A 20,432-nucleotide genomic window follows, 5' to 3' on the forward strand; every position below is an offset into this window, starting at 1 on the left:
ATCTCTTTCCTGATCATTTTTGTGACATTCTGCTGGATGTATCTTAGCAACTGAGAGTAACTGCAATTTGAAGTAAAACTTAGATATCTGTGACTGTTGTAGAAATGTTCCCACTCAGATAAGAGTCCTCTGGAGTAACATTTCATATTAGCTTTAATATGTTTAGGATCAGTGACATTAATCATGTGCAGATGAGATTTTTTTTTTTAGGTGAGAACTTATTCTCAAAATGTTTGTTTCACATCGATTTATTTGTATTCTTCAAAAATTACTTTAATTTTCATTCCTTTCCTTGAGTTAAAAAAAAAAACCCAAACCAAACCCCCAAAACCAGACAAAAACCAAACACATGCACCCCCTTCCCCTGAGTTGGTAATACTTTTCATAGTGGAAGATGCCTTTTTCCAGTCATCTCAAGTTAGGGGAGGGTTGACCCAGGTTCTTTTTTTCCCCACCAAAAAGATGTCTTAAGAAATGTCCTTGACATTTAAAGAAAAACAAAGAAGTATCACTAATTTTCTTAAATTTAGGAGGAATTTTAACTGGTTAGGTTGCAGTATAGCAGCAGTGTTTGTTATGAAGCACTGCAGAGCTGTCTGTTTCCCCTTGTTGATCATGGTGCAGTTCTTCTGATGCACAATTTTTAACCTTTTTGTTGTTACTATGCTGCACTTGTTATGTATTCTGTGATGTATTAAAATACCTGCTTAAATAAGAAGCTCCAATGACTTCTGGACACATCACTGAAAAAAACTGAAGGCACCTGACTACTTCCATTAATCTACTTGGATTGCTTTGCCATTTAAAAAAAAGTTGTAAAAAACCTAAAAATATCTTCAGTGGCCAAGTAACTGTCTGAAGATTGTGAGTCATTAATAGCTACAGGCAGAAATGAAGGACAACAGCTGCTTAAACACCAACATGAAAAACTGAAATTCAGATCATGAGGGAGATTTTTGCTGTTTGACCCTTAATGGACATTTGCATTGGGGTATTTTATGGTTCATTGGTGCCTATATTGAGTATTAATCTGGAAAATACACTTTCCCTTTTTGGTCTTAATTCTAAAATTTCCTTCTGTGGTGTTAATTCTAAATACATCCAGAAGCTATATGCTTTCAGAGAAGCTTGCCAAAATACCTGCAAAAGATCATTAAATTTGTGCTATGGTTTTTATAGATATCAAAGTTTATTCTAATATCCTTTCTCAGTAGAACGAGCTTTTAAATACGAGAATTTATGTTGCAAAAAGGTATATTCAGGACTTGTTCAAAAACAGTCACATATTTTCACTGCCCTCTGAAAATCTGAAATTATAAAAAATAAACTATTTGTGACTTTTAAAAGATTAGCAGATCTTTTTGCTCTATTAGTTTCCTCCTGATTTTTTTTAAATTCCCGAGTTTTTCAATAAACTGTTCCAGTTTACATCAAGTTTTAAAAAATAAATACTCAAATGAATGTGTGTCATATAATCAGACCTTAGATACTAGTTAGTCAGCATAAAACAACAGACTTTTATAGCAGTTATGAACTTTATACTATTGTACATATCTGTTGTGATTTATATAACTTCTCATGTTCCTGAAATGTCCATAAAAGTCCCTAGAATTCCCACTTTGCAGAAGAGATAATATAAAAGTGAAGAGCATTAAATTTATTTTTAACTCTCCCTTCCCACAGCCAAAGAGAACTGGATGAATAGGGAAGAGAAGAAAATTAAGAATACTTGAGGTTCTTGTAGGAAAGACTATCTGCCTCGCTTCCAGTAAGAGGCCGAGCTTGCATTTTTGATGCTGTAGGAAACCTGCATTTATCCATTATCATGCATTAAATAGCTGGATAAATATTTATTGAATGACAAATTGACATTTTTTAAATGACATATTGAATATAAATGGTAAAAAAAAAAAAAAAAAAAAGAAGCCACAAACCTTCCATAAGGTTATTCAGAAATACCTTCTGTAGTGCAGTATCTCTATTCAGTGTGTTGAAACAGAACCTGCTATGCCTGGTGCTTTTTGACAGGAGGTTACTTTAAGCCTGTCTCCTCACAGGAGGAGGTTTTCATGTTTTATTACTCATTAGTCTTCTCAGATAGCACACTTAATAGTATTTCATAGAGATGAACTAGCAGTTGATGAATAATCTGAAACTCCTGATGGTATCCTTTGGAATGGGAAGCGATTGTGCTCTGGTATACATATTCTCCATATATAAAGTCCAGAATAAAAAGAAAATAATCCCTATTTAGGCAGTATATTTACTTAGGGAAATTAAAGTATGATAAGAAGGGTCCTACTGCACTTGACATTTTCATAGGAACACAAGTATGAAAATTAAGATTTGTACTTTAAAGGTGGCATTTTTGTGGGCAAACTTTTATTTCAAGATTTAAAAAAGGTATTGTATAGTTTTAATTGTTTTAATACATGATATTTTAGAGTATTAGAAGGCAATAACATTATTGCTTGTTCAGTAAATCTACGTAATACTGTGTCATGTAAATGTTTCAGAGCTTTAAAATTCAAATTCTCTTTCTGTATCAAAGAATGGTCTTCAGTGGAGCATACTTTTAAGAATTCTGACTTTCTTTTAAGGTGTTTGAAGTAGTAGAGCGTGTTGAAGAATTGAGAAGAAAATGGCCTGTTGCCTGGGGCAAATTGGATGATGGCAGTATAGGTGTCGTAACACCTTATGCTGATCAAGTGTTCAGAATTCGGGCTGAACTTCGGAAAAAAAGACTGTCTGATGTCAGTGTAGAGAGAGTGCTAAATGTTCAGGGTAAGTAATAGTTATATGTCTCCAAGATATGCTAAGGAAGTGAAAAATGTAACTGGTGAAGTTAAGTAAGACTTACTAAAATAATCTTAAAATGATCAGAACAAAAGGAGAGCTGTGATATAGTCGATAAAAACCAACGTATCAAAATGAAACTGGCAAGTACGCCGATTAGATGTTATTCCGACAATGAAAACCAAACCAATAAATTCATGGATGTGAGATTTATCTTTTTTCAAAATCAAGTTCAAGCTTACTTAAAAAATACATTGATTGAGTGAGTGAAAAATGTGAAAACTGATGGATTTTTATCGTAAGGGGAAAAACAGAGTTCCAAATAAAAATGTAAAAGGCTTTAGCCTCAAAATGGTTTACTGATTTTTTTTTTTTTTTTTTTCCCCGCTGCATTTGTGGAATAAACTGTTAAAAGAGATCCACAAATTTAGGTATTTGTTCCTAGAATCACATTGATAACAAGAATTTTGTGTAGGCATAGCCTGTTGCTAGGTTGCACTTTTAGTCAGTAATAAACAAAGGAAGATAATAAAGTCACTGAGTGACAGTGAGTGGAGTGTTCTGTTATTTCATGGCAGATATTCATATATTTGAGAAATTTCAAAGTATGAACCAAGAACTTTTTTTTTTAAGGTAGAATCAATAATTCCAAGATTTGTTATTGGCTGATTGGCAATGTTGTAAAGATAATTAACGTTTCAGAAAGTTCTGGAGTGATTAATATCAAGATGAAAAATAAGTTTTTTAAAAAGGAAATATTCTTGTAATAGAATATGCTATTTATAGTGCATCTTCTAAAATTTTTAAATCTTATTATTCTTGCATAAAGCTCGTCATGTGAAGGGTAGCTATCAGTTCTTCAGAATATCTAGGTGTGAAATGTGGCTGGCAAGTGCAGTGGTCTGATTGTGTTACTAGCAGAAATAGCTACAATTATCTCAGATATTTGTTTTTTGTTTCGTTTTAGGAAAACAGTTTAGAGTTTTGTTTCTCAGCACAGTACGAACACGGCATACATGCAAACATAAGCAAACACCAATTAAAAGGAAAGAGCAGTTACTGGAGGATTCAACAGAAGACTTGGATTATGGTTTTCTGTCTAATTACAAACTTCTCAACACTGCCATTACAAGAGCACAATCCTTGGTAGCTGTGGTGGGAGATCCTATTGCTTTATGTTCCATTGGAAGATGCAGGTACTTTATATATGTTCCTTAGTTAATTGGGGCTAAGGATACTAGAAAACGTGTTTACCTATGACTGATGGATTTAATAAAATGATGGATGTTCTTTCAGGTGCCAAATAAGACACAATATATTTAAACCCTTAAAATAACTGTATAATGAAATTGAAATTCTTCACATTTATATCCACAGAAATACCATAAAGCTTGACAGTAACAATTGAAGATGCTTAATTTTATTTTCTAGTGGGTTTTTTTGGTATACCTCTTACAAGTTTAAATAAAAGTAATATATAATTTGGAGTTAAACATTATGATGTGATTTCACAGTTGAATATTATGGCAGTTGTATGAAGGCAGAAGGCCATTATTTAAAATGGTCTTGAAAACCATTATTTATGTTTTTATATGTCTTCGTGACACTAGGAAAAAACTTGTCAAGATTTGAGCGAATTCACTTTTTATAGACCTAAATGAAGAAATGTGGAAAAAGCTAAGAGATGTAAACACTGAGATTAAGGATACCAAGTTCTTGTTCTTCAAAGGTTTATTTTCCAGTGGAAGAGCTGAAATGTTGAGATGATCAGAGATTAAACCCCGAGCCTTATTTCTCAAAGAAAAGAAACACTGCACTGACTACATTATTAAAATAAAGCTAAAAATACGTATTAGTCAGTTGTTATATCTATGTTGTATTCTACTTTCCTGAGCAGTATTCTTCTGTATTGAAAATGGATGTGATTTTCAAAGATTAGAATCGAAAAACCCAAATGGAAGCCAAACCTTTGTTTACTGTATTTATGAAATATAACCTGAGTTTAACCACTTAGCTGCTGGGGACGCATCAAGAGTATCTATACATTAATATAGTGATCTGCTCTAAACTGCTAATAACATCTTATTAAAAGAGAAATAATGATTGTGGTTTTATTTCACTTTTCCCATTACCTGCTTGGTTTTTTTAGAGATGATCTGGTTTATGTAACTCACTGATGAGAAAGGGCTCTGTGCTTCCCGAGCACTTGATCCACAAATGATGAGTGTCTGTTACAGTCTGCTGGTGCAGTCTCTAGTTCATCAAATTATGCTGCAGAGATACATGACTTCACTGTAGAGGTTGCCATGCTGTGCTGACAGATTTCTCCTACTGCTTGTTCAGAAATTACTTAGTTGATAAATTTTGCTTCTCTCCCTACATTGGAGTTCATCATGAACAGCGTTACCTAAGTCAGAGAATTAAGTTAATCCCTAGTTAGTCTAGCTAGCACCTAGGACCGTTATTGGTTCTCTAACCATTTGTCTAAATACAGCTTTTGTTGGAGAACGACCATGTGTCTCATTCTCTCTAAATCCCAGTGAGAAAGATAATGTCTTGAATTTTCATGTAAGCCTGAGTGTTGAGGTTTTAAATTAGATACCCAAAGGCGACCCAGTTTTCAAATGTGGGGGCTCAGCAGTTTCTCCAAGTATGGCTCCTTCAAACTATCTGAAATAGGGCCTGCAAAAAGGTCCTAAAATAAAAGTATAAGCTATCAGCATGCTACATAAATTGCAGTCTTGGCAGTTAGGGATTGAGTTTGCCTTTGGAAGACCAGCAGTTGTTTATATATGTATAGCTGTTTGAAATTATAAAACAAAAAGATAATTAAGAAACGAGCACTGGAGCTTTATTAAGATGTATCTCAAACTTTCCCTTTAATACACCATTGTCTTGTTTCACTGAATAATTGAACATTCACTCTTTGAAAATAGTGCTGGAGGGGCTCAGGCATGCTGCTAGAAAGATAGTTCTTTTTTAGTACAACAGGAGTATAGAAGTCTGAAAGAAGTGACATTTCGTTAGGAAAAACAGACCTCAAAAAAGTTTAGAGAGTACTTGGATTTTATAAATATTCTAATACCTGTCAAAATCAGTCAAGACTCTGTAATAATAGTTGTAGAGAGCTTTGTGAAGTGTGCCCAGGGTAATCATTACGTTTCTGTGTGTTACAATCGGACTAGACAGGGCTGTTTTGGCATACACTCCCTTTAAACTCCAGAGCACCCTGTAAGACACAGACAGCAGTATTTTATTCTCTGTTCTTACACCTCAGTACAAGTGTTCCATGTGTAGAGAGACTGCTTGGGGCATTTTAAGCAAAAGTGGATGGGTCTCAGTGGATTTGTGGTACTTGGCAGTAGGTTTGGTAACTGACTTGATTAATTGGAGGGAGTTCCATCATTAAAGCATCCCAGTGAAGTATTTAATTTTAGTTTTTAATCCTCACTTGCAAGATATATTTGCCTCACAGTGAAATGCAGAAAAAGGGCCATCTTGCATCCTGAATTTTAAAAGAGCGTTTCTTGCCTTTATAAAAATCACAACAGAAGGTGGGCTTTTAAGGAAAAAGATTTTGAATTTTTAAATACATCAGTAACATTACAGTATTCATGCAAGAAAGACATTTGTTCTTTTCCACAAAGCCAGCTACTCAGCAAAATGCGACACTGCTGTGAAAATTAGTGCGCAGCAATCTCTCATTTTACAGGTTTTGGGGAAATACCAGTGCTTGCTTATAGGCCAGGCCTTATTACTGAAGGGTGAACTACAATGAATTATAGTCAAGCACACTTTTAAGATCATTGTCTTTTTAATACTCTTTTTCAATAACTTTCATTACTCTTGTTTTTTTTGAAAGAGAACAGCTCAATCAGTTTTTTTTAAAGTGACATCTTCAGACCTATTTAAATATCTTGTAAGCTTAAGTAACTTCACCCCAAAAGTTCCTTTGAGGTTAAAAAAAAAAAAGTTCTAAGTGTAAAATTTTTGTATAGATCCTGATAAAAATGTAAAGACTTTTTTAATAAGCAATAGAAAGACATGTCATGAGCAAGCAGAAGACAGGTAGGAATGTTCTTTTATTACATGGTTTAAAGAACCCCTCCACCCTCCAAAAAGTTGGATACAGAATTTTCATAGAGAAAGTCATTTGTCATCCGATGGTTGTCTTTCTGGCTTGAAATTTCTTCTATATGTTATAGAAATATCTGTCCCACAATAAAATGTATGGTTTTATTTGTTTTCCACCAGAGGATCTCAAAGGCCCTCTAGATACTCCTGACGTATTAATCTTCACGTGACTCTTAAGTGTTTCACAAGAGTAGTTTTGAGGGTATATCTCAACTTTCGTATTTGTGACACTGGAACTGAATGATCTACCTAAATTAATGGAATCTTTTTGGTGTCTTCTGGGACTCAGAATCTATATAATCCCTGTGACTCTCTGAGCTTTAATAAGTTCCATAAATCATATGCTTTCCAGAATTTTAAGCATTGTGTTTACTGTGTTTAGTTTTCTAGGAAAGAATTCCAAGTTAGACCTGTCCATGACATTAATAATAAATGTGCTATACACCCAGTGCTGCAATCTGATATGTATCGACAGACCCATGTGTCGTATTTTAAATGACCGGGGAGCTTTGCATTATGCTGTGAGGTTCAGATGCATGGATCGGGTTGCAGGATGGATGGCTTGGTGTGTAAAATGAGAATACACAAAAAAGTAAAAATGCCACACAGTTATATTAAATCTGTTTTAATTTTAACAATCGCCATCAAGTCTTACTCCTTTTTATTGTTTCTAAAAATTGTTTCCATAGGAAATTTTGGGAAAGGTTTATTGCCCTATGTCATGAGAATGAAAGTCTCCATGGTATCACATTTGAACAGATCAAAGCTCAGTTGGAAGCTTTGGAGTTAAAGAAAACTTATGTGTTGAACCCACTGGCTCCTGAGTTTATCCCCCGAGCTCTTCGGCATCAGCATTCAGCAAATACCACCAAACAGCAGCAGTCACCACCAAAGGTAAAGTTTTACTCATGATGAATTTTGTCAGAAAGTGGAAGTGAATCTAGAAGTGCCTTTTGAGAAATGACATAAAAGGCTTATGGAACAAGCTGTTTGTTTTAAAATTGCATCAGTGCAATCAGATATGAATGCAAATTCCAGAGGGATCCTCAGCATTTTCAAGTGAAAGCTCTAGACTTGTATTATAATACAGTAGTTAGCAGTATAGCTTGAGGTTGCCCAAGCCTTATTTCCTTACTAAAATGTATACCTTGGGTCATACTGGCAGGTTCATTGACTATGTTGTAATGACTCTGATGAACTTCAGCGATGGATTTTGGCCTCAGTATTTAGATGAGCCAGATGAAACCCTCTGAACAAGAGGCAATCCCTATCCCAAGCAGCTTGTGCTCTGTCTGTAGCCCGAGAAACAACAGGTTAATATAGACAGTGGCAAGGAGTATAAGGAAACAACAAAATAATAGCCAATATGTTATGTAAGATAATTGTTTGATTTAATTAAAAATATGCTGTAAAACAGTACATCACCTAGATTACCTCACTGATAATGTCCTTCAGAAGACCAGATTTCATTAGCATCAAGAGGGCAGAAAGATGAAATTACCACTCAGCAGTAATTTTATCAGCTGTTTTTATAAAAGCAGGTAAAGACGTGATTAAAATACAGAGCTTCCTCTAGGATGATAAAGAATAACACTAAGTTTTGGAGCTTTTTTGGGGGATGATAGATTAGTAATTCTATTTTAACAGTTCTTTATAGTTTATTTCAAAATAATTTGAGTTATAATTTAATTAAATTGTGTTTAGAGATACAACTAAAATGCAGGTTGTCAGCTTTGTGATGAATTCTGTTGTGCAAGAGGGAAGAAACGTACGTATTTTCCATAGCTTTGCATTTTTGTTGCAGGCTGTATCATTTAAATGAAATTTTTACGACAGGTTTTTTAGCTTTAACAGTACAAAAAGGAAAGCCTTCCTTTTGGCAGTCCTTCCCAAAAGAGAGTTTGTAAGTGAGAACATTTGGTTTCTTCTTCAAGATGCATTACTTTCTGAAACAAACACCAGATTTCTAAAGCATCTAGTCATGTGTCAAAACACTAGGCTTACAGAAAACCATAAATTAAAAAATTATTGCCTTTAAAAAGTCATTGCTGCACTCTCATTTTTCATGAGTGCTTCAGCCTTGAGTGCCTTTTCTTTAATAATAGAACATCACTATTAATATTTTTTGTTTCCTAAATGAAAGAAAAGTATTTGAAAATGCAGGAATAGTACATTAAAAAAAAGGGGGGGGGGGGCGATTGGGGGAAGGGAGAGTTTTGTGAATACACTGTTCTGTTTATTTTTCTTCCAGTTTGTTAGTAAACTAAGCACTTGTGCTGTAGAAATCAGAAGAGACACTTTCAAACTGCCAGCACTGTATTTTCAGCTTAAGAGCTGAAGTGTTTTAACCACCTATATCATAATTATAACAAGATCTCTTCCCTCTGAAAACAATTGGCAGCTAGCATGTGCAGTAACAGAAGTAAAGCAAGCAGGTAATACTCAAACACACAGAGAAAATGGCTGTGATACGTGAGACATTTCCCTTTGCTCAGGTTTTAAAAGCAGATGGTTAACTTTGCTTATTTTAGACTCCTAAGTACAATATTTAACATTAAAAGATTTTTTTATGTTGTAGAGAAAAAATGAGAACAGCCTTTGATACAGTGTTTTGTGGTGAGTTTATGGACATCTGTGCAGTTCAGAGCTTGTTTTTCATGATTTTGTAGAAAAGGCACCTTCTTACTCAGCAGAATTGCTCTTGGATTTATGTAAGGACATTAAAAAACTCTTTGCTGTTTATTTTCTAAAGAAGAAAAAAGTTTCTGACCTGTGTCTGAGAAGCAAACAGCTAAAGCTGTGGGCTGCTGTGCTTCATGGCAGCCCTGTCTGTGAGGGCATCTGCCTCCACCTGTGTTTCTGTGGCTTGGCTGGGGATGGTGAAAGCGTGGAAGGAACAGCAGTGTTGGGTAGGCACAGCCTTTATTAAAGGTGATGATGCAGAAACAGAGAGTTTTCAGAAGTAGGAGCTTCCCGCAGGGTAGTTAGCGTACAGTAAATTAGGCTCTGAATTTTACAACTCTGCCTACCTCCCGTTGACTGCCTGTGCTCCAGCTTTTTGGCCTGGATTCAGGCACTTAATTGGGATGCATCATCATCCTAGACATTTTATACAGTCAGTGAGGACCACAGGTCTCATTAAGTCTCTGGAGAATACTCTCTCCTGTCTGTTGACTAAAGGGGAATCCTAGGAGTGACAAGGCTGCTAACTGCCTGAAGTCACCTAAATGTTGGTCTGAGTTTCCCCGAAGTGCCTTTATGTAATGTGGATTTTAATACTCTGAAAGTGGAGCAAGTTTTTAGCAGAAACTGAGTGTATCTGTGCTCCAGTGCTCTCAATCGCCATCAGTTAAGTTGTAGGTTTAGGTATTTTGCAGATGGGTAGGGAAATGAACCTTGATGTGGAAATCTTTGAGAAATGATAACAGTTGAGTTAATAATAGACTATTATAAAGTCATTAATCCATCAAAACTATTAAAAGACAAAAGAAAGCCAGCTCATCCTTTCCCCAGTTTAGAAATGGCCCCAGTTGACTTATATTTACTAATCTGATACCGTTACATGCTGAAGCTCCTGTTCAACAGGACAGCTATTCTTAGGAATTGATGTAATTATTTGCTATTTCAGTTTTTAAAATATGGCACCTATAAAATACAAGTATGGTAGGTAGAACAGAGATTTGTTAGACTTCTGCCTGTACAGCTTGACGCTAACTGACAGCATAACAGATGTAGAAATGCCTTGTAGTAACCATGAGTGATTAAGGCACGTAGCTCCTCCACATTTTAAGATTGAATCTTGCTCTCTTTAGTGAATAAACAGGTTTCTTTTATCTAAGTACTGCAAGGAAAAGCAATTATTATTTTATTTTTCAATAATTAATTTTTAAAACAAGGGAAATTCAGAGACCAGTTCTTTAATCTGGTTTATGCATGAGTCAACATTGTCAAACAACCTGTCTTTGTACCCTGACTAATTTGCTCAGACTGCTGGAAAACTGCCTAGACTTATCTCCTGGGCAAGAAAAGTTTTGCAGCATCAAAGGGTTTTTAGATTTATTTTAAATTTGTGAATGTACTTAGGTCCAGATTAAATAAAGTATTCCTATCCTGCAAAAGACTTAAGAGCATACCGACAGTTGAATATGTGCTCAAGTTTATGAATATTAACTAGTTCATTTATGGCATAAACTCATGAGCGTGTGGGAGGGAAAATTCATTTCTGTTAACCTCCTTTTTTAATGTACAATTCACCAAGGAAAAACAGTTTCCCCAGGGTACTCTGGTTCTTGACTCTACTGTATCGTACTTTTGGGGGAGCAGTCACTACGGGGCCAAAGTCCAGAAGCAGATACCTGAGATGGGGTAGGGATGCAGTGTCTGATGAGGCTGGGTGAGCAGCTGAGTAAAACTGGTGGCAGCTACTTTGTCTCCAAGGTTCTTGAGCTGAAACCTGGAGAAGAAGATGGATAATGCTTCCACGGCTGCCACGGAAGAGGAATACTGAGGGTTACGTTAGTACTGGGTGCTGCTCCTGAAAGAAGTGAGACTGCAGGAAGTAAAATTGAGAGAAGGGGAACTCAAAGTGACTTGTTGTCACTCTCCTTGCATCTGAAAACAGGCCTTGAGAGAGAGTATCCCCAGAGGGACTGGTAATGACCCCCTGGTTAATTGAATTAAGTGGTATTTAATGTCCAACTTCGTGAATTCATAGTCAGGTGGTGGAACTGGACAGTTGAAAGCATAAGAATAAAATGTTGGGCTAGCTTCTTTTAAACTCTATTTTGTATTTAATTACAACGTTCACTTTGAAATAAAAAGCTTTGGTTTATGTAAGAATGCAAAGCATTACTACTATTGTTTTTCCCTTTAAAGGGCAAGGTCCATCACCATACCCAGAACGACCATTTCCCACCTGATGGAATTGGTAAGTATCTCTGCTGTTAGTGAAGGAGTTCCTCTGAGCTCACACTGATTTGGCTTCAGCAAAGTTGATAGTAATTTGACGTAAATTGAGTATCTGGTCTCTTCTCTGTTTACTACTTGTGTGTATTTGGGGAACAGATTATAGACTGTTAAGTGGACATTAGGTATTTCCAAGGTTATCCCTTTATAGGTGTTGTGCACACTGGCTTTAAAGCCTTAACACAGCATAGTTGTTGGCCTCTTAGAATTGACTATGTTTGAAATTCATAATATAAAATACTGTACCAGTGCATTTGCACTAAAAGAGTTAGGATGCTATATTGCATGCAGTGCTTTATCATGTACTTTGAACTTAAATTTTGCTGTCATATATCCAGATATTACTGATAATTCTTTTGCAAGGTAGCATGCAACAGCTTAATAACTTTGTTATTAATTTGAAAAAGCATTAATTTAAAGCTTGTCTTCCCTGCTAAAGAAAGGAGGAAGATTCTAGTTTTTGATGCAGTATTTAACAGCTACTCTGACTGTCAGCATATTTAATTGGTTTGGGACGTTCTTTCATTAATGCAGTTACGAGGTACCTGTTTCTCTGTATCTCAACTGGTATTTTCTGCCTCTTCGAATTTTTGAAATGGGATACAGGATTTGATTAACGCTTTCTCTCAGTGTATCAGACCTATGCTGTTAGGGAGTTGCACACATGCTTTATAAAGATAGATGCTATTAGGATGAAAAGAAAAAAAGATAGTCATCTTCATATTCTTTTTGTGTATATATCTTCTTTTTTTGTATGTATATATATATTTTTTTTTCTTTCTTTTCAGTTCAGCCCAATCCTTCTGTTCTAATCGGAAATCCTATCCGAGCATATACTCCTCCCCCTCCTCCTCTGGGACCTCACCCCAATCTGGGGAAATCTCCAAGTCCTGTTCAAAGGATAGATCCACACACTGGGACAAGTATTCTCTATGTACCTGCTGTATATGGAGGAAATATGGTCATGTCTGTGCCTTTGCCTGTAAGAATTCATTTTCTGGTTTTTTTCCTCCCTCAATTGTTGTATGTAAAAAAATGAATGGCAAAATCAGTGAATATTTTGCAAGCTTTTTCAGCACTTCAAATATGTGGGTTTAGCTGACTTTAGGAGTGGCTGTGCAGAGGGCCACCAGAAAATGAAGACTTAAAACGTTGCTCCCACAAATAACTCTGGGCAGCCTAAAAGCAATTTCATGTTCGCGTAATTTGGTGTATTTTCTCAGCTCTGCGTTTAGGCACACCAGTGGAATCTGTCTCATCTGACTTGAGATACCTGCATCTGAATTAATTGCCTAGTTCAGTTCTTAATCATTGGAGAGACATAGGCGATTCAGACGGAGCTTGTTTATCGGCTTCATACAGTTTAAATTACCAGCTTCGGATGTCTGCAGTGCAAGGTGTCTGAAGTGAAGTGATAAGAAAAATAAGCATAATGGGATGTTTTCCCCTTCCAGAACCTCATAGTGAACCAGTTTCCTCTCCAATCCCTCTCCTTAATGGCATTTGAGAACACAATGAAGATCCCTAATCAGGTCTGTTAGGCTACATTTTATGTATGGAATTTTGCATTACAAGTAAAACTATCCCACCAAAATTTACACAAATTAAAGAAGCAGACTCTGCTTTATTTCTAACCTTCACAGTCACATATTCCAGGAGGAAAATGGGGAGGAAAGGCTGCAGAAGTGATGCTGTGGAGTAACGTGTATGTGTTGCACATGATTCCTGAAGACTGTGGGAAGGACATGGAACCCAGACGTGCAGATGTGTTTAGTACTATTAATAATGCTAAATGTTGGCATACAATTAATTTGGTTTTTTAATAGTTACGAGTCCTCTGTTGTAATTTAGGTTATGGATGCTGTATAGGGGACTTGCTGCAGGAACTCTGTTTTCAGTTGTATGTCTTAGATCAGCTAGCAGCTATAGATTGGTTTTCTTTCCTAGGTCAAGAAATTTTCCATTTTCCTAGCTTGCTAGAAACCTGCATTTGATGGATAAATTTAAATGCAATGAGAAGGCCAGCAGCTGTATCTTTGTCATGCTTGCTCACATTATATTAATATCAAACCAAGATAATTTAAAAAGTTCTGTCTCATTGTTCCAAGGTTAATATATTTTTGTGTATTTCCAATCAAAAGAAATATATTAAAAATAAGTATTTTGAGCTCACCTTCCCTGAGGATGGATTTTTTAAATAATTAAGTGGGAAGACTGAGGTACTAATGAGACAGCTGCTTTTGAAAAGAATCTGATTTGTGATTGTACAGATGCAATAGTAGCCTAAAGCTAAAGTTCAAAGTGCACATTTCAAGGGCAAATACTAATTTAAAAGAAGAATTGCATGAAAGTTGTTACACTTAAAACAAGTAGGGACTGAAGTAAAATGTGTTTATGTTTGTGTAAGATAAAATGATGTCTTTGCTTTGTTTAAGGCAGTTTCCATATCCAAGGTAAAAACATGTAGAAGTTGTCTGCTGGCATCAGTAAAGGATGCTTTGTCAGCCTGAGTGTTGATGATTACTTTCCCTGCACTCTCCTCTTACTCATACATTTTCCTCCTTTTAATAAATTCCCTACAGGGCAAGATTGGACTAATTTGATCCAGAGCTGTCTTCCTTTGCATTCCTTTCAGGAATAAAATTTAAAATCTTCTAAAAATTCCTGACTCTTTTTACATGCTTTCAGGAGGTAGATTTTACTTCAAATATTTAGGAAGATGATCTGCAATACATGTGTTATGTAGCATAGACACTTTGGAGTGGCCCTGTCATTCTTAACAAATGGATAGTCTTTGATTCTACCAATAGTCCTGTTAACTTCACTAGGTGTCTAGTGGGTGCAGAGGTATGGTATGCCTGCTCGTTCTGTGTTACAAGATTACAGCACTGGGTGGTAAAAGGACTATAAAGAATTCCTCAGGTTCAAGGCTTCTCTCTCTGTTTCCTCCCTGTGACATAGCCTAATGTCTCTTTTCAACTACCAGGGGAAAGGGCTTTTTATTGTCTTGAACCTCACCCACGTCTATTTATTGAGAGAAGAGATTAATATAAAGTTTATTAAAATACAATTTGTCCATCAGTCTTTCCTCTCAGAATTTTGAAACCACTGAAACAAGAATGGGTTTTGATACAAAAATTTTTACCCAGGGTAGTCCTCCAAAATCTTTGCTCTTTGCCATTGCTGCTAGGCCTGCCCTTACCGCTCTCCCTTTCCAGCACCGCCTGTAGTTGTGCATTAGGTCATCTGATGTATGGAAAACTGATTATTACTGATGGAATGTGAGTCTGCTTATTACTTTACTTCCTTTAACGTACCTTAACAGATTGCGTCTTTTTTTTTGTTTTTTTGGTAAATTATGTAGGTACCATGGACGGGGTATCAGGGTAGGTTTGCAGTTGACCCTCGAATCATTACTCATCAAGCAGCTATGGCATATAATATGAACCTGTTACAGGCACATGGGCGTGGGTCTCCTATCCCTTATGGCCTGGGACATCATTCACCCGTTAGCATAGGACAACAGCAGCAGCTTCAGCATCAAGACAAGGAGCAACATGAACAAAGTCGAAATGGTTAGTAGTTGAAATTCCATTGCAAATTGGCTTTGTTTTGAGGGAGTTTGTACTTTAAACAGGATATTGTGGAAAGGATTTCTTTTGTTCTTTCTCTCTTTTAAGTGTCATTGAGGGATCTACAGATTTCGGGAAGTAACCTGTGATTTCCCATAACAAATAGAATAACTAAGATATTGTGAGATTCAGAGGAGGAAGTAATCAAAGTCGGGGGGTGTGTCTGTTGAGGGTATAATTGGTCTGTCTCTGTTCTGCAGTCCAGTGGTAATTACTGCTGATGTTATTTGCAATTAAGTTTGAAGAACTACTTAGTGATGATTAATGAACAAAGTGCAGCGATTAAAGGAAAAGTGTTATTTGGCTAAATTAGATATATATGTTGAAAGTGTATGTATGCTGTAAATGCTATACTAATATGTCTAAATTTTCCTTTATCTGGGGAGGAAAAAACCCCCAAAATAATTGTTTAATTGAAACATTAATTTCATAAATGTTTTTAGGTAAAAGTGAAAACACTGCTGGACCTGAAATCAGTAAAATTCGAACACCTGAGAAGAAACCTCTAGAATCCAAGCAGGTGGGTTTGTCTGGTTTGGGTTTGTGGGGTTTGTTTTGGTTTTTAATATTCTCTCTTTTAATGAATTTATTCATTACTGACGTGTTTTTGTTTGGTTTTTTTATGTGAACTTTCAGAGTTTTTCATTCTCTTTTTCTAGGTTGACTTAGAAGCAAATTCTCAGAATAGAAGCCCAGAGTCACGTTCCAGTGTTGGTTATCCTAATGCTAAATTTCATCGCAAAGATAATCTTAACCCCAGGCAGCTGAATCTACATCTCACCCCACCCCACTCACAGTATGCAGTTCCCAATCGTCACTTCCAGCACCTGTCACAGATACCAAGGCAGCCATATCCTCTGCAACAGCAGCAAAACCTTTTAAGTCAACAACAAAATCATTTGCCTGAACAGCAAAACCAAATGCCACCCCAGCAAAGCCAGGTAGTTCAGCAGCATAATCATTTGAATCAGCAGCCTCCACAACCTTCGCAGCTTTCCCCTGCTTATCAGGCAGGCCCCAGCCAATCTTTTTTTAATAATCCAATTCCCCACCGACCGCATTCTCCTGCTGTAGATGCTGTGATTTCAGAACAACACCCCCCACCTATGTTACAAGAAGTCAATAATCCTTTGAGGCCTATTGCACAGCACAACCCTGTTCTGCCAACCCACTTGAACAACTTCATTGAAGAGAATCCATCAGGAATGCCTTTAGGGGACACTTTAGGTAGGTGACTTTTCTTTATTTAAATTCAGAGTGTGCAATTATAACTACATTGAAGTGAAAATGAAGGAGGTATTTACCTTTTCAGGCATATCGCTCTGAATTGGGTCATTGTTGGGTTAGTTTCCATAAGTAATGTCATTGAGCATAATTTGCTGCTTGAGGCATGTTTGAATATTCAGCACTTTATTAGAAGATTTCATGTTTATATGATTTTCCATATGATTTAAAGAACCAGGTTATACACTGCAATGCAGTTAGTATATAATAGGCCCTGGAATATACTGTGTAAAAAGTATAATTTTTTTTTTTTCTGACAAAGATCTTTAAAAAGGGGCATTAGATAAATTTTTTTTTTGAAACTATTTTTATAGATCGTATGCATGGAAATGTAGCTTTGGAAACAATAAGGCAGCAACAACAAGCCAGGTTACAGCAATGGAATGAACATAATGCCTATCTCAGTCAAGGCACTATTCCATATCAACACCATCACCATCCTCATCTACCACATCTTCCTCAGCAACCAATTGGATTGCATCAACAGCAGCAAGTTAGGGCAAACTGGAAACTTGCCAGTAATACAGAAGATGAAACAGAGGCAACATATTCAAGGTATTTGTTTACTGAGTCATCAGAGCTTGTATAAAATTGAGCAGTGGGCACCTATCTGTAACACTGTGATCAAGTGCAAGACACTGAAAGTATTGCTTTTTGCTGCTGTTATTATGAAGGTTAAAATAGTTGGCAGGCTGACTTACAACTATACTTTTATTATGTGTTATGCTTTATTTTGTTAGTATATTGGGTAGTAAAGCTGTCATGGAAAAAATACTTTTATGGAGCTTTTCAGTGCTGTATTAATGGAATAAGGAATGGATAGAGAGTAACAACCTTCTGTTTATAAAAGAGGCGTCTGAGTGTAGTTAAGGTCTATTTAAGTTGTAAATTCTTCAAATTGAATTAGCAGTCTCAGATTTGTGTGCTTGGAAAGAAACAAACCGACCCCTCCCCAATGAAACCTAAACTTTTCTTCCTTTTCAAAAATACTTTGCTTTTAAAGCAGATGAAAAAAAAAAATGCTTATATTTGAGAATGGAGCATTAGGGGGCAAGAAAGGAAGCTGTTGAACATAAACATAAAAATGGTTCCAGTGATCATCAGTTTTAATCATGTATATTGTAAAGGCTGGATTTTTAAATTGCCTCTGTTTACTGTCATCTCCCACTATGCTTTATTTTCCATCTGGTTTGTTATAGCCATGGTAAAGCATCTAAGTGCTCTCTTATCTGACTTTGTGAAGTGCTGAATTGAATATTCTTGACCGTTTGAAGAAGTTTGGAAGTATATTGTGTAAATGAGGGGAATCCCTGATTGTTCTGGTTTTTGCCTTTTAAGGGGTTAAAATTTTCTTTAACTATGTGAAGTTTTTTACTTTGTATAGTAAAGCAGGAAATCCTTACCTTAGTTGTCTCTTAAGAGATAACAAAAAATTGATTCTTCTGACTGTCAAGGAAATCTCAAGAGTTATTAAAACTTTGAGATGATTCAGGTAGGTATTTCATCCAGTTAATCCTCTTGTGCCTAGATTTCTGATTGCTTACAGTCATATCCTTTGAAGTTAGGGTCAGTAAGCGCAAAGATGAGTATATTTAAATTCAGTGTTGTGTGCTTTGAGTTTTCTTCACCTCAAAAAGAGTGGGATTTCAGCAAAACATTTTTTCTTTTTCTTGATACATCTATTCTGTCAATACAGATTCCAGGATTTGCTCAGAGAACTGTCACACCGTGATCAAAGTGAAAGTCGGGACTTAGCTGAAATGCCACCCCCTCAGTCAAGACTGTTGCAATACAGACAAGTTCAGCCCAGAAGCCCACCAGCACTCCCTTCTCCTTCCTGCAACTCTAACCACAGTGCTCACTTTCCTAACTTCACTGAAAACAACAGAGACATTGAAATACCCAGTAACCCAGCATTTCAGCAGCATTTACCCCAAATATACAATCCCCCTTTCTCAATGCCATCTGAACATATAACCCCATCTCCCTTGAAATACCTGCAACCTGATGGATCGTGGACTTATGCTAACCTACAGCAGAATCACCTTATGGGGCAGGGCTTTCATTATGGTATACCTCCATTGCCCCATAGGTCACAACAAAACCCTTTTATACAAATACAGAATCATCAGCATGCAGTTGGTCAGGAGCCATTTCATCCGCTCGCATCTCGAGCAGTATCTGCTTCTTCGCTCCACAGCTTAGAAGAGGTAGGCGTTTTTGTCTGTGCATGCCATTGTCGTGTCATTTTAATATCAAATTATATTTTGAAGTGGTTATGAATGCAAAATACCTCACGTATTAAAAGCTCACCCTGGGAATTTCTTTGAGGTAGAAATTTTCTCTGTCTTCTCTGTTCACCCTGTGCATATTCGTGGTTCTCATCACTGCAGGTATAACATTTCCTCTGCTAAACAGGAGGTCTTGGCTTTTTGAATGTTACTCAGAGTTTTCTTGCACTCATTGCTCTGTTACCTGCATGTCATTTATCTGGAGTGAAAATTAACCACACCCCGAGTGAAAACTCATGCAATAACTCTCTGGAAAGTCAGCTTGAATAAGCCACCCAGTTGGCTCAGCACGAAACTGTGAATATATGGTTACTTTTCATATGAACTTGAAACCAGAGCAGTACAGTTGTTTCAACATGGTACAAAACCTGCTTTAATAAATCTCACCTAGCCTGAGGAAATTCTGTGTAAAGCCCTCCTGTGTATTTTGGGGGTTCGGAGGGTTGGAAATCAGTGCAGAGAGATCCAGCTGTGCTGCGAGAATCTGGGTCCAGCACAAACCCTGCCACACCAGAGCTGGCTCTATCCCTCTCGATCTTTTTGTGTTCTGGGCTCTAAGGGTCTGTGTGAAGGGATGCAGACTATGCAAGCACATACAGCTAGGGCAGGTCATGTTCTGAACAGGGGTTTTTAATCCCTGTTGGAATCCAGAGTGCTAAAGAGCGTATGATATGTAGACATGGAGTATGCTGGAGCCAGGTTGTATTCCAGGCATGTCAGAATTAATATTATGGGATAATCTTGCACTGACTGTATGTAATCCAATATTTGAACATAAAGTGGCTTGTTCTGTGATGCATTTTTGTCAAGTTTTTGCAGAAACTGTGGGGGTATCCCTGCTCATCGCTATCCCACATAATACATATTTAATTGTCTTTTGACTTGAAAATAGAAAATACTTAGTTTATGTGCCTGAGCAAAATAACTGAAATTGAATTCCAGTGCACTTTACAAATTTCTGCCTTACACAGATTCAGAGAAGTTAATGGAGTCCTCAGGCCCGGGTAGAGCTGTAGTAAGGTTTGATTTTTACAGACATTCAGAAATTCTGTGTCTCAGTCCACTAAGCCATACCACCTTGTATAAGATCTAATACTTTGTGACAACAGTTAATGTCTTCAGTACAGTGGCACATAGGAACAATGGCTTTTCAGCAGTAATTAATAAATATTCCTATAGAGTTTGTGACAGCTCCTGCTATCTGAAGACAAGTAGAGTGAGCTTTTACATAATTAGTGCAAATTCATTTTAGTTCTTATTTCTTCTTCCTTTCAAAATACATGACAGAAATGCCAAATGCAGTAAAAGGGTTACAAGACAGACTTGCTTG

General features: G+C 36.6%; 1 protein-coding gene across 5 annotated transcripts in view; it reads left to right on the plus strand.

Annotated features, from left to right (window-relative positions):
• HELZ (helicase with zinc finger) overlaps nucleotides 1-20,432 on the plus strand; it is a 93,188-nt gene that overhangs the window by 65,088 nt on the left and 7,668 nt on the right. For 4 of the 5 annotated variants that reach the window (XM_074889302.1, XM_074889303.1, XM_074889305.1 and 1 more), the window contains 10 exons: nucleotides 2,601-2,784; nucleotides 3,764-3,992; nucleotides 7,620-7,824; nucleotides 11,806-11,857; nucleotides 12,684-12,877; nucleotides 15,260-15,470; nucleotides 15,971-16,047; nucleotides 16,187-16,754; nucleotides 17,126-17,366; nucleotides 18,508-19,021. In XM_074889302.1, coding sequence (XP_074745403.1) covers nucleotides 2,601-2,784; nucleotides 3,764-3,992; nucleotides 7,620-7,824; nucleotides 11,806-11,857; nucleotides 12,684-12,877; nucleotides 15,260-15,470; nucleotides 15,971-16,047; nucleotides 16,187-16,754; nucleotides 17,126-17,366; nucleotides 18,508-19,021 — 2,475 coding nt within the window. The remainder of the gene's footprint in view (nucleotides 1-2,600; nucleotides 2,785-3,763; nucleotides 3,993-7,619; nucleotides 7,825-11,805; nucleotides 11,858-12,683; nucleotides 12,878-15,259; nucleotides 15,471-15,970; nucleotides 16,048-16,186; nucleotides 16,755-17,125; nucleotides 17,367-18,507; nucleotides 19,022-20,432) is intronic. The other variant, XM_074889304.1, reaches the window with a different exon arrangement.

Source organism: Strix uralensis, chromosome 19 (genome assembly GCF_047716275.1).
Source record: "Strix uralensis isolate ZFMK-TIS-50842 chromosome 19, bStrUra1, whole genome shotgun sequence".
Taxonomy (NCBI): Eukaryota; Metazoa; Chordata; class Aves; order Strigiformes; family Strigidae; genus Strix; species Strix uralensis.